Source organism: Lissotriton helveticus, chromosome 9, assembly GCF_964261635.1.
Source record: "Lissotriton helveticus chromosome 9, aLisHel1.1, whole genome shotgun sequence".
Taxonomy (NCBI): Eukaryota; Metazoa; Chordata; class Amphibia; order Caudata; family Salamandridae; genus Lissotriton; species Lissotriton helveticus.
The window spans coordinates 258,032,542-258,050,432 of record NC_136070.1 but is presented as its reverse complement, the minus strand read 5'-3'; the positions used below and the strand labels follow the sequence as shown (position 1 = coordinate 258,050,432).

Below are 17,891 nucleotides of genomic sequence, written 5' to 3'. Positions count from 1 at the left end.
GCGAGCAGTTAGGCTTCTCAAAGGGCAGTGTTAAGCATTTGTTGTATACACAGTGGCAATAAATGAGAGACACACTCAATAAATAAATATGAGAAAGATTTATCAAAATAATACTTGGTTATATTTAATTAGTAGAACCATTGTACTGCGTCTCAGGTAAATGTATTTTGCAGTAGAAATACTTCAGTATAAAAAGTGGACACTTAATGCAATTCTCAAACTTTGCAATGTTAACCTATGGGAGGAAGAAAACATTCACCATACGTATAGGTAACCGACTTACAAGACCGGTCTTGACCGGAAGTTAAAATCAGTATTGGGCAAGATTTAGTTCAGCACCACCAGTGCACCACCAGCAACACAGGAGCGGCCGGGTCCAAGATTGAGGTCGGGCAACCAATGCAACTCGATGAGGATTTGGGCAATCGAACAAGGGGTGCTTTCAGCTAAGTAGCAGCAGCTTGGGGGACCAGTCTCCGGGGGTTGAGTTCAAGCACTGGACAGCGGCCAAGGCAGCACCAACACTACACCACCAGCAGCACAGGGGCGCCCGGGTGCCAACACAGAGTTGAGTGCCAAATGCAAAGTAATGGACAAAGGCCTAATCAGACAAGGGCTGCAGGCTCAGGCCAGGAGGCCGGTCGAAGGAAACCAACAGCTGGGCAGGTAAGATGCCATGCTCGGGGACGTAGGGCGAACGGGTACAGGGGTGTCTTTTGGTGTTGGAAACAGCTTACCGGATCAAGTCGCCTTGGGGTGGCGGGGGGAGAGGTCTCCTTGCAGAGGCTGCAGGTGATGTTGAGGAGTCCAGGAGAGGTCAGCTCACGGTGGACTCGAGAGCTCGGGAACCTTTCTGGAACCAGTGGTCCACTTGGACTCGGGCCAGAGGCACAGGGCGCAGAGGTGGAACTGGGGGCAGGATTCGACGTTCTTCAGGTCGCAGAGTTTTTACTTTGAAGATGGTTACTTTGTGAACATGTCCGCTGTTCTCGGTAGATCTTGGTCTTTATTGAAGGTAGGCAGTCCTCCCTGGAGGTTGCTGGACTGCAGGACGAGTCATCTTTTGGCACAGTCTTAGACAGTCTTGACTAGCAGTGCGCGTTACAAGAAACCATATAACATATAACATAACACAAGATTATCCAAGGCTGCAGACAGGCCTGTAGGGCTGGGGCCACGTCAGTTGTTCTCTGCAGCCTTTTCTGCAGATGCAACTCTTTGGTGTCCAGCTCTTCTTAGGTTGTCAGGAACTGAGGCTCAGGGAAACAACCTAAACACTATATTTAGGGGTTTTTAAAGGGAGTGCCAAGTAGTAGCCAATGGGCTACTTACATTAAGATTGACTACAACCTCTAAATGCTCACCCCACGTGGGGGGTGGGCATCGCCCTGATCCTGATTGGAGGAGCTCTACCATCTTTAAGATGGTGGGCACTGAAAAGTGTACTTCAGCTCGCCTCCAGCGCCTGAGGGGTGGAGTTGGCCGAAGGGGGCACACCTCCTATTCTTTCTACGTGTTCCCGCCTGTCCTTCTGCCAATAAGGGGATGAGAACAGTAAGTGGGCCTGCTCCCTCTAACAGGAGAGTCAGGAGTCGCATTAGAAAGGCGGCAAGGCCTTTGAAGCTCCCTGCCACAGATGGCTCTTCCTGACCCGGGAAAGTGTGAACACCTCCACCCAGGAAAATCATTGTTCTTGGCCTCAGAGTGCTTAGGCACTCTCCCCATGAGGTCAGACCTCTGTCTGGTGGTAGCAGGCTTGTTTAGACCAGTTGGTGATCACACTAAGGATTGGTAGGTTTCAGGGGGACCCCTCTAAATGGTCCCTAGTGTGCACTTATTTTAATAAATCTGATGCTGAAATCAGTGCAGGTTTATTATGCTGAGATTTTTAGTACCAAACATCCCATATTTCAGTGAATCTATCATGGAGCTGGGGAATTCGTAATGACAGGTGTCCAGTCCATGTACTTACTATGGCTTCCCTGGTCACTTACAATATCCAGGAATCAACAAGGATATTGTAGGGGCATTTCTGCTCAGGCAGGTATGCCCTCACATGAGTTGTAGTGCACCCTGCCTTAGGGCTAAGGCCTGCTAGAGGGGTGTCTTACCAATATCTCATGCAGTGTCTGTGGGCATGGCACACAGGCATGTGTGCCATGTCGACTCTTCAGTTTTTTCATGCACCAAGACTCGCAGTTTGGAATGGCAGAGAGTATACCCTTGGTGTGGGGCACAACCAGTGCTGCAGCCTGACCGCTTAGATCCTGAATTCATTCAATTCCACCTTCTAGATATTCTGGAGAGCTGCATAGAGATATTTTCAAATGCTAGAGGAGCTTCAACAAACAGAAGTCATGGAGCTGGATAGCAACAAATCTGTTCTTGGTGTTCTAATGATAATAAACACTCAATATTATCTCTGCCACAACATATATTGCTGTACCTTTTACAACAACATAAAAGCTGGATTAAGCCATGCATCAGTCAAAGTCCATCTAGTGCCCATGTCACGCTAAAGAAGAACAGTCAACTATAACTCTAGTCTAAAAGAACCATTAAAGAATTTCTTAAAGGCCTATTCAAGCTTTTTCCACCATGAAGAACCCCACCTAACCAATGGCATTTGAACATAGCCCAACTTGAACCAATCCAGAAAGCGGAGTTACAATTCCTTTCTTGGAAAGTGGCATGTCTATTAGCACTAACTTCCACTAAGATGATTAGTGAGATTCAGGCCTCAAAAGGGGCCTATTCTCCAGTCCAGAGACAATAGTCATACTGTGAATGAACCTTTATTTCATACATAAAGTACAGATGGACTTTCTTTATGAAAGCCATTAATGTTAAAAACATGCTTCTATAATCCAAGCAATGCTACAGAGAGAGCCCTTCATTCATTGGATGTCTAAAGTGCTTAAAATGTTATCCTGACAAAACAAAATCTTCCCAACAATCTGATCAACCGTTAGTGTCCTTTGGTCTCCCACAAAAAGTAGAATAATTATTAAAACAAGGAATAGCTTGCTGAATGTCTGCTGCCATAGTTTTTTGCCATAATGTAGCAGGTTATCCTCTCAAAGGAAATGTCAAGGCACGTTGCACAAGAAGTGTGTGTCTACTGTTACAGCCTTATTTAAAGAAGGAGGCATGGAATGCCCTGAGAGCTGCGTCAGAATTGAAAGATTCTTCAGCGTTTTGGAAAGCAGTCAATGCTCCCTTTTTGGCTGATCCAAGGAGGGCAACTATAGAGATAGCGGTTTCTAAAGGCGAATGTGTTGATCACTTTTCTAAATTATACTCTGCACCCTGTCCTGAACCCAGTAGTAATGATTTGGCGGGGTTAGGGTAGAATACCAGACTGTAAATTACCATTCACACCTTAAATTAGATCTTAATGAAATTGAGGAGGCAATCGCAATGAGCAAGAGTGATAAAGCCCCAGGCCCTGATGGCATCCCCGTGGACCTTTTCAAACTTAATATTACTTTTTGGGGACCAATTCTAACAAAAGTTATTAATGCCTGTATCTCGACCAGCCTTATTTTTAAAAAGGGGGATAGGCACAATCCAGTGTGCTATCGGCCTATCTCGCTTTTAGACATCACAGTCAAAATAATTGGAAGAGTACTCCTTTTTAGATTGCAGGACTGGGCAGATAATTATTCTGTTGTTAGTAATATACAATATGGGTTCCGCAAGGGCTTGGCTCTATAGATCAGTGCCTAAATTTAGAATTAACTTTTGCCAAATATACTAAGGCGAAAAGGGGCCCTCTCTACCTGGCCTTTGTTGATTTGTCCGCGGCCTACGACTGTGTCAACCATAAAAAACTATGGCCGATTTTGGAGAGGTTGGGAATGGAACCATTTATTTATTTATTTAGTGTATTTTTATATAGCGCACAGCTTCCCCAACGGGGTGTCCCGGCGCTCCTATGTGATCATATGCTGGATAAGATGATGTTTAGAAAAAAGATGGTCAGCAGAACAGGTGAGTTTTTAGGGCTCTCCGGAAGGGTTGTTCTTCCTGAATCAACCGGATGGAATTTGGTAACTTGTTCCAGAGGGCCGAAGTAAACACTTGGAAAGTTGTTCCGCCAGAGCGATTTTTCCTAAATCTGGGGATAGTGAGGAAATTTTTTTAAGAGGAGCGAAGAGTCCTGGTGTTGTTATAGGGGACCAGACAGGTAGAAAGATAGGCAGAACCCTTACCTCTCAGTGCACGGTGAGCCAATACCAGTGCCTTCAATTGGGCCCTTTTATGTATCGGTAGCCAGTGAAGTCTACGACGGTGGGGCGAGATGTGTTCACGTAAGGGTATACCTCCAACCAGTCGGACTGCAGCATTCTGGACTGTCTGGAGGCGATGACAGAGACCCGCAGACAGGCCAGTATACAAGCCGTTGGCGTAGTCCAGGTGCGAGGTAATCAACGCCTGGACAATGTTATATTAGGGACAGGGACTGATTCAGGGCAGGGGGTGAGTGCACAGATTCCTTTACTGTTGGAAGAGGAGTAAGGCAGGGCTGTGTCCTGGCACCCTTTCTTTTTACCTTGTATATTAATAACTTGGACCGTGTTCTGAGGGATGAGTGCCAGGACCTACTGTCAGTAGGGAAGCCCTCACTCCCTGTGCTCATGTATGCGGATGACGCGGTGCTTATGGCCTGCACTCCGAATAGCCTCCAGAAGGTATTATCTAGTTTTGTGAACTTTATGTCCAACTAGGGCCTTACAGTAAACACATCCAAAGCATTCATTTTAAAAATGCGGCCCGGAGAGCAAAAAGCGTTGCACGTTCTTCTTAGAATAGAATCGTCTGGAGTGCGCTAATACCTTTTCATACTTGGGGGTCTTATTTGAACGTACTGGCACATGGACACAGGGTGTTAATTTAAGGAGACTGTTAGTCTCCAAGTCACTGGCAGCCCTGGTTAATTTTAGTAAGAAATTAGGCAGACGCCCTCCCCCAGAACTACTTCAAATTTACAAGGCTAAATGTGTCGCAATAGCTACCTGTGGAGCGGGTATTTGGGGACATGTAGATGTAACATCTCTACAGAGGGCCGAAAACAGATTTCTTAGATACCTACTTGCCGTCACGGTTAGTGTCTCTACTTTCAATTGCCACTCAGAGTTGGGTATATCTTATATAGCGGATGTTATTGGGGTATCACATATAAGTTGGCTCAGATATGTCAAGGAATTCTTTTGTAAATTAGGACATCAAGAATATTTTGATAACCCCAATACCTTGACTAAAGTAAATAGGAAAGTTTTCAAACTGAGCTGTTTGGAGTATCTAGAAAACATTCGATTAAATACAGAGATATTAAAAATCTCTGTTCTCGCCCACCAAAACATCCTGACTACTTTTAAGATGCAGTCGTATTTAACTTTAGTATCCTCCAACTTTGAAAGATTTTTATTTACACATTTCAGGATAGGCATTGTCCATTGGTCACTTAGTTTTCCAGCAATTAACGATTGGTCTAGGCAGCTGTCTAATTGTCCATGCGACGATTTGTCAGTACAATCCACCATGCATGTTTTATTTTTCTGTAAATTTTATACAGTCCAGAGGAAAAGGTGGATTCTCCCGCTGCTTAGAACACTAGGCCTGCGACAATGCCGTCCTGCATTCATAGCCGTGCAATCCCTTGGGGAAGAATTTGCAATTTTATCTGTTTCGTTGTTTTTAAAGTCTGTTTTTAAGTGCAGAAAATCTATTCTGATGTAAGATTTTTTACTGTATAACTTATTCCATAATTTTTTGTGGTTTCCTATCTTTCTGTAACAGGCGATTTTATTGTTTTATAAATATGCTTTTATGATTATTTATAATCGAATAAAGCTTAACTGACTGACTGACTCAACAGTTAACAGAGCTGCGGCGGTGGTACCAGCAGTATTGCATCCTCTCTGTCATTAAGGAGAGCTTTTTCTTCCTTTCTTCTTTTCCCACCATCTGCTATAATTCTTTGTACTGTAAATTACTGAATGCTACTCTGATTCAAGCATGTGAATCTGTGAAAGATTCAAGATTGATAAAGAAAACGTTATTTGCCCATAACTGTAGTTCTTTGGTTTTGGTATTTCTCATAGATTCACACGTGACTAAACCTCCTCCCCATCTCAGGCTCACTCATGCTTTGTTAATTATTTCAAACACCAGTGCTACAAAATCTGAGCAGTATGGAGACTTGGGCAGGGAAGGGTAAAGGGTGTGCTAATTGACTGAGCTTCTGATCTTTTTAAAATTATGTGAATAGGCTATTTTTGTGACCACGTCAAGGCTTTCTGCCCATGTTTAACATTGTACTGCTCTCTGTGTATTGTGGGACTTCCAGCTCGACAACCGGAATGATTCAAGCATGTTAATCTATGAACGATACTAATATTGAAGAACTATAGTAACAGGTACATAACTTTTTCTTTCCCTCTTCATGGAACGTGCTTGCAATCATTTATGGTGCCCCCCGCCCCACTTTCCAGGTGCCTCCTCTGCTATACCCATCACCATAGAGACTACAGGCTAACTGTAGGAAAGGTTGTTTCCTATTTTAATACCTTTCGTAATTATATTTCAGTTACCCTCCCTTACCACTGATCTAGTTTTTCACATTTATTGTCTTCTAGATGGTAATCTACTTGTTCTAGTAGATCAGCATGCTGCTCACGAACGTGTCCGTCTAGAGCAACTCATCGCAGGTGAGAGCTACAGGATAGTGTCAAATAACCCTTTTAATCACCAGGCAGTCAATGGGCATATTCACTTGTCGGCCTCCCATTTCAAGCAGTGTGCTAGGGTTTGGTGTTGCTTGAGCACACTGCACATCTGAGCCTCCTCCAGGAGGCGTTCACTAGAGACGTAGGGTGAAGGGTGTACTGGTTTTCTGTCAACCTAAAGGGTGTGGATAGGTATGTCCATCAGGCAATAGCCACTATTATTCTTAGCTACTAGGATTTTTCCTGCAGCTCTTGTGAGGTTACCGAGCGCTTCTAAAAACACGTAGGATTGAAATGGTTTAAAAATAAAGACATATTCTACATCATGGTATTAATTTTCATAAGCCATGAATATCCTTCTGTATATGTTGGATCCCAAAAACCTTTTTAGCACATAAAATACAATTCTCTAAATGTAAAAAATGGATTTGTTTTTGTTTTGTTTATATTTTAATGATATATATGCTTATCAAAACTTAAAACTGTTCGAAAATGAAAATGGTTTTAAAAGCATATATAGCAAAGAATTGCTGGCGAAGCCTATTTTTTGCTCCCCGCCCCTGAAAATTAAAGGAAGCCGTTCCCATAGATATAAAGTCTATAAAGGAAAAACTGCATCCTAACTTTAAGGGACATAAATAAATTATACAGCCTCATTATTATCTTACTGGAAGATGGTGCCTCGTTTCATTTTTCCACTCCATGACAAAAACCTTAACTGTAGGGTTTCTCATCTCCACAGAACCCATTGCTAGTGTGGGAATTTCATCTGCTTCCTCAACTGTTTTTCTCACACTGGTCATGTTTTTCCTTAAGAAAGAAAGAAAGGTGTTTTGCTGCCTAAATATGAAGAAGATGGAGAAATGTTAATAGCCAGTTCTACGATATGGGATTAAACCGCCCAGCCTGAGAGTCGCCCTTCTTATTTCAGGGCTAGAATAGCAGAATGTCTATGCTGGAGCTATGGGCCAGATGTATCAAAAAAGAATTTTGCGATTCTCAAATAGCGATTTTACCGAATCACTATTTGGAAATCGCAAAATGAGATTTAACAAAAAAGACGGAAATAGCAATTCCCTAATTGCGATTTCTTAAAAATCGCAAACACAATTAGGGAATTGCTATTTGTAATTGTGATTCCATTAGTTCCAATAGGCTTCAAGGCTCATAGGTGGGAATGGTCTTGTATAACCTAAATCGTGATTACCTAATTGGTAATCACAAATTAAATAATGCAAAGTCAAGGGTGCCCGAAGGCCTAAGGCTCCCCTGAAGCTCCCCTAAAAAAAAGGTGCACATGTATGGCACGCACATGCTCTAGGGGCAAGTGTGCGCTGCATGGCACTTTGTGCATTTCTCAAAGTTTGCACATGCTTACCATCAACTTGAAGTTGATGGTAATAGCGTTTCCTAAATGCACAGTTTGCAGTTAGGAAAGGCTTCTTACATGTGCATTAGGGATTCGCTAATTGTGATTCCCTATTTGCATTCGCAATCTAGGTATTTGCTAAAAATTGCAATTACCTAAATAGCGAATGCCAAGGCCTTTCATACATAAGGAAAGGCCATTTTGCATTCCCAAACGGACCAATTTTGCGATTCGCACAGTTTGCGAAAGCAAAATAGTTTCATACATCTGGCCCTATGTCCCTACAAAAGTTCTTCCGATCTTCACTCTAATCACTTGAGAGGTTCTTCAGAGGCTTCCTTCCAATATGATACTTGATGTTGAGATATGGCCTCGGCGACCAGAGAGGCCCTTGCCATTGATACTGGGTCTTTACGGATGGCCATCATGATATGGTATGCCATCAATGTAGAGGGCTTCTCCATAGAGGGATGGCTCAGTGTCAAGGTCTTGAAGCACAAAAGTTGGACCTAAAGTTGATAGGGCACTTCATATCTAAGGACTGTGATTCAGAAACACAAACCGATCAAAGGGAGTTAGGACGTCAGAGAGCAGGGATGGCACAGTTTGGTTTTGCTAGAAGTGGAATTTGACATACATAAATGGGACTTGAAGCATTGCAATGATAGCGGAAGCACGGGAGAGCTTGCTGATGTAGTCAGTGTTCATGAACATTATTTACTATCCCATGATGGAGATGTCAGTATAACTTATGTGAATACTTGGATACAGGATTATCTCCAATATTCATAAAAGGTAGAATATATCGGTGTTCGTGTGTGCACAATATCTCAGAACACCACATTTCAAATAATTTTTCAAGTTTTCCAATTAAGCTAAAAAAGCAAAAGCATCCGAAAGAAAGGAAACATTTATTTCTTTCAAACCAATTAGCCAAACAAACAAATAAGAAATGGTTGAAAATGGTGCCCCAGTGCAAACCATATACACATAAGGAATTAAACGCTGCTCCTTTAAGAATCTTTGCGGCCTGCCTTATCCAATAATGTCTGTCGGTAAGTCTGTTGGACAGTTCCTTTTTTCTCAGGCTGAATAGTGCAAGTGATGCATACCGGGCTTTAACTGATAAAGTGAAAGTAATGAAATGAAGTGAAATCAGTTCACTAGTTTAACTAATGATGTGTGCTACACAGTGTTTATGGGCTGCCTGTCCCACATATGTAACGAATATAAAGAAAATCAAGTGGAATAGTTTGAACTAACCGTGTGCACTACAAGACCAATTTTCCAGTCTCAACAATTTCAACTGTGTGAATAACATAAAATATTACTGCTTTCATACACAAATCACTGAGGTCAACAATAGGGTATCCCCCCCCCCCAAAAAAATGTCTTTGTAATTCAACACAAACCCATATTCAATGAGTTACAGTTGTATTACATCATATGATCAGAAACAATATGTACATAATTCTCATAACATAGATGTGTGGTGCATTCTTCTTAATGTAGATTCCGCTTAATTGCCCTATGCATTTTGGGACCCTTCGTCCATTCTTCAGGGGCCACTGCAATGTGAACAAAAATAACAATTCATTGCTATACACTTGTTAACATCTACTTTATGGCATTCTAATACGGTTTTATGAACGCAGGGGATGTGTCACTCTTGACACATCTATAACTCCTTATTACAATTTTTTGACTCTTTTGAGAGTGGGTGTCATTAAATATAGTAGCTGTTATGTATGATGTAATATAACTGTATTACAGTCTCCATCGATGCCAAGAAGGGCTCCGATCTCAACTCCGTTGAGTTCCACTAGACGTTCAGCGTCGAGAGAGAGATCCAAGAGGTCGAAAGGACATGACGTCTAGACGGGTTTCTCAGTCGTTTTGTTGGGGTCCAGGTGTTCGACATCAGAACATTTGACGTCTAGACACAAAGAGAGGTCGACGTCGAAGAGAAGATCCCTCTGGAAAAGTTCACCGGTACTGGCGACACATAGGCAGGCGACGTCGAGACACTCTCAATCAACGTTACATCGTTTCTCAAGACGTTGCTCATCCTCCAAAGGCCGCAGAGAGTCCTCTGGTTCAGTTATGAGCTACCCCCAAGTGCTCTCAACGTCGAGAAGCTGTTCTTCTCCAGAGCAACAGACAAGGCCAAGAACTTCTCCACGAAGGCAAAAATCTCCTTCCATTCATCTTTTGCCAAGATGGCTGCTTCCCCTCCATCAATGGCAGAAAGAGCCTTCCAGCCAAGCACAGTGACCTACGGACTATTCCAGTCCACTGCATAGATCACCGCTAGTACGACTGGTGCAGGAGGTGGACAGATCACCTACTACTTGAACCAGGGATCGTCGAGACAAATCTCCAGAGCATAGACCAGCTCATGCTCATCGTAAAAGAAGAAACATGTTAGAGATGCGGGCAGTTCATCTAGACCTCAAGGCATTCCATTCGATACTGATAAAAAAGGACAATACAACCACCATGTATTACTTATTTTATTTTCAGAGTTTTTATACTTAAACATACAAGCTGGAACTCGCTCTCGCCGGCTGTCACTGGAATCTCAAGCGATCCGGCACTGCCTTCTGGCCAGGAACCTCTCAATCACAGTGGTGCATCTGCCAGGAGAACAGAACATGCGGGCAGACGCTCTCAGTCGGCACTTCGAAGAACAAGAAGACTGGGTGCTCAACGACGAGGTGGTGGCAGACATCTTTCATCAATGGAGTCATCCATCCATCGAGCTCTTTGCAGACGATCTAAACCGAAAATGCCACGCCTTCGTGTCCAGATTTTACCGACCAGGAACGAGAGGGAATGCTCTTTTGATAGACTTGTCCAAGACGTTTGCATACACCTTTCCGCCTCTTCCTCTCATCCCGATTGTGGTGACCAAGCTCATCCAATCCAGGATGAAGATGATCCTGATAGCACCAGACTGGCCTCGCCAACGGTGGTATCTGGACCTATTGCAGCTCTCGATCTGTCCGCACAGGAAGCTTACGTTCAGGCCGGACCTTCTGACCAAAATGGGCGGGATAATTCTGCACCCAGCCTTCCCTCACTGAGCTTGGCAGCATGGCTCCTGAGGTCCTGCAGTACGGACACTTGAATCTCCCTCAGGACTGTATGAACATTTTGAGGGAGTCAAAGAGACCGTCCACAAGGAGTTCTTACTCTTTTAAATGGAAGAGATTTTACTCGTGGTGTATGCGTAATGGTTGTAGCCCTACTAGCGGGCAAGAGGAGGTAATCTAGACGTATCTTCTTTATTTAGCCAAATCAGGCTTAACGTGCACATCTTTGAAGTTCATTTCGCGACCATTACAGCCAATAAAAAGTCACCTAACCAACCTTCTTTCTTTCAACTTCAGGTGGTCAAGGATTTCCTTTAGGGGTTTCAGAAGGTATTTCCCCCTGTCCGACTTCCTTCCCCTCCTTGGGAGTTGAATTTAGTCTTGTCCAAATTGATGGGTCCTCCTTTCAAACCCATTCGTAAGGCCATGTTACAGCACCTAACATGGAAAGTGGCTTTTCTGGTGGCTATTAAAGCAGCACGAAGAGTGAGGGAAATCCAGGCACTCTACTCTAAGGAACCGTATACGATTTTCCATCACAATAGGGTGGCTTTGAGGACTCGCCCTTCTTTCCTACCAAAAGTGGTGTCTGAATTCCATATCAACCAGACAATTTCTCCCCCATCTTTTTTCCCTAATCCTGCTTCACCAGCAGACAGGTCTCTTCACTAACTAGACCTCAAGAGGGTTCTCAAATTCTATTTGGAGGGAACAAAATCGATTAGGAAATCTGACCTTTTGTTTATAAACTATGGTGCTATTCAGACAGGTTTACCAGCCTCCAAAGGATTCATTTCGAGGTGGATAGTGTCCTGCATCAAACTGGCTTATAAATTGGTGAACAAGCCTCTATTGGTTTCCCCTAAAGCTCACTCCACTTGTTGAAATCTAGTTTGTGAACTGAACATCATCTGCGCCATCTTGTCCATTTCCTCAGACTCACGCACAAATATGCACGGCAGCCATTTTAGGCACCATGGTCTCCCTGCTCACGATCGATCGCCAGCACGTTCCCCTGGCGCTGCAAGCACCCCCCCCCCCGCGCACTCTGGCTGCCCCCGCTCTCTCATGCACGAGTCATAAGACCTCTCCTTCTGCGCGACTCTGCCCCTGGGAATCACACCCCGCGCCTGACCAACACCTCCCTTCCTTTCATGAATACCTCTCCTTTGATGACCCCTTCCTCTGAGCCCGATTGTCTGCACGGATCCCAGGCCATCACTTAGCCTGAGGATACAGTTTATTGCCCCTTACTGTATGGAATCGCCCCTCTTCAAAGGAGCTACGATTGATCATGGCCCCCCCCCCCCTTGAGATCCGATCAGGCGCACACATTCTAAGAATCGGCGGAATGTCCAGCTGTGTGATAGCCATCTCCTATTGTATGTGGAGTGGGGACCTCTACTGTAGATATGTGTGGGAATGGGCCTGAAGCGGGGATTCCGGGGATGTCTTTTCATACTTCAAAGTGTCTTTATTGCAATAAAGAATGTTCACATGTCATAAACCAGTGTATAAGAGGCCAGGCCTCAGAGAGGCTGGGAGAGCACCTCGAAACGATACCTCGTTGTCCGATCTGATGTGTTCTGCTCCGTCGGAAATAAACTCCTGTTTCCTGCCTTCCAGTCTCCAGCGCCTGCCTCTTTATTTGGTAACCGTGAGTTGGGTGAGAGGCGGCTAACGCCGGGCAAACCTTGAAAAGGGGTAATCGACCTGATCTGCCTGACCCCTTTTTCTACAATTGGCGTCCCAAACGTGGGGCCCATCAGCGACACGTGGATCCAGTGGGAGAGGTCCTGACGACGGAGTGAACGACTGCAACGATCGGGAAGTGCACCTGCCCGATAGACCCTCGTCTGGCAGCCGATCATCCGAACTTCACTGGTTCCGAGCAGACCTCTCTCGAGTGATCTACGACCCTGACTGGGAACCATCAGGAGTGCCACGACAGAAGATAGAGGATGATCGGGCGCTGGAATCGGAAGACAGGAAACTGTCCATGCGGTCCGGGTAAGGTCGTGTAACACGACAAACTGTGAAATATTTGATTGATTGATTGGAAAATACTAGTATTACTCTCCGAATTGTTGGTTCTCTTGGAGATTCTCTGTCTGCAAACGGAGAGGAATAGAAAGTATTCTCTCTTCCTTTGCAGGTAGTGAAGGGTAGGTAACGCAGGCCTTTGCCCCCGTTGTAATCCGTTGTGCCTATCTTTCTCCCCCACTGATTGATTGTTTGCCCGAACATTGTTTGTTCGAGGATTGTTTTCTCGAGAATTCTCTGTCTACAAACGGGGAAGGATAAAAGTATTCTGTCCTCCTTTGCAGATAGTGAAGAATAGGTAACGCAGGCCTTTGCACCCGTTGTAACCAGTCGTGCCTATTTCTTTCTCGCCACTGATTGTTTGATTGAACGGACATTAATTGTTCGATATTGGTTCTTTGGAGGTATTCTCTGCTTACAAATAACGTGGAATAGAGATATTCTGTCTAGTCTTTGTAAGCAGTGAAAGGGTAGGTAGCGCTGGCTTTTGCCCCCGTTGTAACCCGTCGCGCCTATTTTATTCCTCATTTGATTGATTGCTTGTTTGTCCGAACATTGACTGTTTGGAATTGGTTCTCTCTTTGGGTATTCCCTATTTGCAAATACTGTAGAATAGAAATATTCTGTCTAGTCTTCGCAAAGTAGTGAAGGATAGGTAGTGCAGACTTTTGTCCCCATTGTAACCCGTCATGCCTATCTTCTCCCCATTGTTCAGTAGTTGGTTCAGCCCGGACCGGCTCCTCTGGAGGGCACCCCTAATAAGGATATGTTTTTAAAGTATGGACTAGTCGCCGTAGCTTATAGTAAGTTATGGCATAAATATACTAAAAAGGATCAGGAAAGTCAGTGGCCACTGATAGGATCCTTCGATGACGCAAAAATAAGCGTGCTGGAAACAGCCCTTTGTAACAATAAAACAACGCCCACTATGCTTGATAGTTTCAGCATGTGGCGCAAGGAAACGGAACAACGAAAGAAAAGAAACAAAGTCAGACTAGAGAAAGAATTGCGAAAAGCAGCTAATTTAGCAGCGAGCAAGTTGAAAGAAGAGATAAAGGAAAGAGAGGGAGCTAGACTGAAGCAAGAATCCGAGACATCGAGCCAATGTCCCGTTAGAACACCCTCTACGCTTTACCCTGAGCTACCTTCGAAGCAGCGAGCGAACGATGATCTACTGCTAGGTCCCCCGATCATCTACATGCCCCCTCCATACGCCCCTTCCCAACCTCTAGTGCAACGCACGCAACCCCCTAGCACAGATGAGAGCAGTGCCAGAGCCTCGGTCCTCACGGCCTCCGCGCCGGCCGAGCCCCTTGTACTCAGCGCAGCGCAAGCAGCAACCTTAGATGAGCCCGAAACTGAGAAGAAAGACTGTGCTAGGCTCAATCGATTGCGTAAGAATGAACGAGCAGGGATTGATAAGATCGTAAAGACGCTAGTAGAACGGAAAGAAAACGAAGATTACGTGACAGATATATGGAATACATATGCTGATAACCACAAACGACACTTTGTTGCACGTTTCTGTTACCACACCCTTAACGCCTATGAAGACCGGTATCGTAACAAAGGTCCTGAAAGCCTAACGACTCTGTATAGAAAAGTCGACATTGGAGACGAGGGCGAGGGTGATGTGACGGACCTCTTCTCGTGCACGCTTGAAGTCTTCCGCCACCTCACTGAACAAAGATTAGAAGCCGACACCACGACCCCTGTAGCGACTGAACCTCAAACCGAGAAAACTGACACCATGATGCCAATAAGAGAAGCGGCACCTTATTGGGTCCCCTCACGAGGACAGGGAACACACGACGATATTAACCACCAAGATGCGAGAGGGAGGGTAGTGTACAACTGGGTCTACCAACCCTGGGATCGGAAAGACATCCTGACTTTCCGAAAGTCCTTGCCCGATCTACGAAAGAACCCCACTGCCTTCTACACAGAATTAGGTACCGCCTTGGGTGCGACGATTATGACCCTAGCGGACATCGACTTGTTTTTCGGGCTATGTCTGCCAGCTGATGTGTGGAAGCAAATCCGGAAAGTCGACCACCTTGAGCTGTTTGGACATACCTGGTCACAACTCGATGACATAGACAAACAGCGAGAGCCCGGACAGAAACCCTTGAAATCGATTCTAGACCTGCCAGACAAAATAGTACTAAAACTGAAAACCATAGTACCAGAAAAGAAGGTGGACTGGTCGATAGTAACGGCCTGCTGCCAGAAACCACAGGAATACGCCTCAGAATATTTCTCCCGGTTCGAAACGGTGTTCTCCGATTACAGTGGCCAGGACATGACCTCTGCGACCGGACATCACTTGTTCGTCCAGAACTTTGTAAAAGGCCTGACACCAGAAGTCTCGCAAAAACTGCAGACTAGTGAAAGTAGTTGGGCTGCCTCCAAACCCGCGGCTATCCTTCAGATTGCTCAATACTACGAACGGCAAGAGAACGATAGGGCGACTGAGAAAAAGAAAAAGGACTTGAAAGAACGAGTGATGATTGCTCAATTGCAAGGAGTGACGACAGGAAGGGAACAGTATAGAGGAAACTACCAGTCGAATGCTCCTAGAAATCCCCCCCCTAGAGACCGCACACCCGCACCCGGCGCTCCACGAACAGACCTCGATGAGAACCAGTGTGCGTTTTGCAAAGGATTTGGGCATTGGAAGTCCCAGTGCCCGGTCCTGCTAGAAATGTACAAAAATAGGGACGCAAAAGACGTAGCGGGTGGGCCGAAAAATAGAGGACAGGGACGAGGGCACGCAAACGACGCCAGCAATGACATCAGGCAGACCGAACACTTTCGACCACCCCCGACAGAACCAATGCCAGCAGACTGACTGTGACGATGCCCGCGACTTTGCATAGGACTGCCTAGGGCAAGGGAGGGATCCAGTCGAGCTCTATGTTGACCAGCAAGGTCCTTATGTCACCGCTAAGGTCCTAGGTACGAAGTCTCCATTTCTGGTAGACACTGGCGCGACACGTAGTGCGTTATCTAAACGACTGATTCCAAGGGCACCCTTGTCTGGCTCACACATAACATCAATAGGCTTTGATGGAACGCCCTCCACTAACCCCTTATCCGCACCGGTTTCCTTCGACTTGGACAGTAACCCCACTGACACGACGTTTCTGCTTTCCTCCAACACCCCCGATGCCATTATGGGACTTGACTTACTGAAGCATTTCCGAGCTACTATCAGGTGTTCACAGGACGGAGTTCGAGTCATTCTGTACGATAACCCGACTCTGCTCAGACCTCATCCCGCACGACACATGTTCTCCATCTCTGACGCTGACGCATCCGTACTTGACTCTCTACCTCTGCATCTGTGGGCTAAAACTGACGCTGACGTAGGACGAATGATGATCGACCCCGTGCACATAACTGTTCGCCAAGATGCGATACTCCCAAAACTCCCACAGTATCGGATATCGCCCGAAGGTGAGAAGGCATTGGTAATGATAATCCAGTCCCTGGTAGAGGCAGGAGTGGTAGAGGAAGTAGTCAGCAATATTTGCAACAGCCCTATCCTACCCATTGTGAAGAAGCAGGGCGAGGGAGATGAGAAAGCGTACCGCTTCATCATCGACCTTCGAGAGGTCAACAAGGTAGTTGTACCGCAGTACCCCGTAGTCTCAGATATCGCCACCATTCTGACCCTGATTCCTTCCACAGCCACCACCTTTACTGTAATAGACCTCAAGAACGCTTTCTTCTCCATCCCCATCCACCCAGACAGCCGCTACCTTTTCGGCTTCACGTTAAAATCCCGCTCATATAGATTTTGTAGAGCTCCCCAAGGTTACACAGAAAGTCCCAGCATCTATAGCCAGGCCCTCAAGAGACAGCTGGACGCCGTTCAGCTACCGGAGGGAGTGGTGTTGATACAGTACGTCGATGACATCCTTTTGGCGGCCGACACCACTCCACTTGCAGTCACAGCCACCATCCAACTCTTGCACTTCCTTGCGGAAAATGGCCACAAGGTCTCCAAGAGAAAGTTGCAATTCTGCCAACCCCAGGTCACCTACCTAGGCCACCTCTTGTCCAAAGACGGGAGAAAGCTTACACCCGATCGAATTCAGGCCATTCTAGAAACCCCTGTCCCAAAGACCCAGAAACAAGTCCGCTCCCTGGTAGGCCTCACCTCCTTCTGCCGGCAGTGGGTGCCAAATTTCAGCCTCATTGTAAAGCCACTACTTTCCCTACTAGCCAAAGATGTCCCCTTCCCACTCCCTTGGACCCCCGAATGCCAATCTTCCTTCAAAGAACTTCGAGACGCCCTTTGTTTTGCACCAGTCCTAGGAACCCCCGATTACACCAAACCCTTCTCTCTCTACACTCACGAAAGGGAGGGGTGCGCTTTGTCTGTCCTGACTCAAACCATTGGCCCCAAGCAACGACCATGTGCCTATTTCTCTGCCACCCTTGACCCCGTAGCGAGAGCCTTGCCTGCCTGCCTTCGAGCCGTAGCTGCCGCTGCTGTCTCTATCCGACAAAGTGAGGGGATCGTACTCTCGAATTCCCTCACGGTATTAGTGCCCCATGCTGTTGACACCCTCCTGAACCAGACTAAGACGCAACACCTGACTAGCGCACGACTGACTGGATACGAACTGACTCTGCTTGCACCCC

General features: G+C 45.7%; 1 protein-coding gene across 5 annotated transcripts in view; it reads left to right on the top strand.

The window, feature by feature from the left end:
• MLH3 (mutL homolog 3) overlaps positions 1-17,891 on the top strand; it is a 347,318-nt gene that overhangs the window by 232,260 nt on the left and 97,167 nt on the right. For 4 of the 5 annotated variants that reach the window (XM_078659911.1, XM_078659907.1, XM_078659909.1 and 1 more), the window contains one exon: positions 6,642-6,713. The exons of the other annotated variant lie outside the window; for it this stretch is intronic. In XM_078659911.1, the coding sequence (XP_078516037.1) occupies positions 6,642-6,713 (72 nt within the window). The remainder of the gene's footprint in view (positions 1-6,641; positions 6,714-17,891) is intronic. 5 annotated transcript variants of the gene reach the window in all.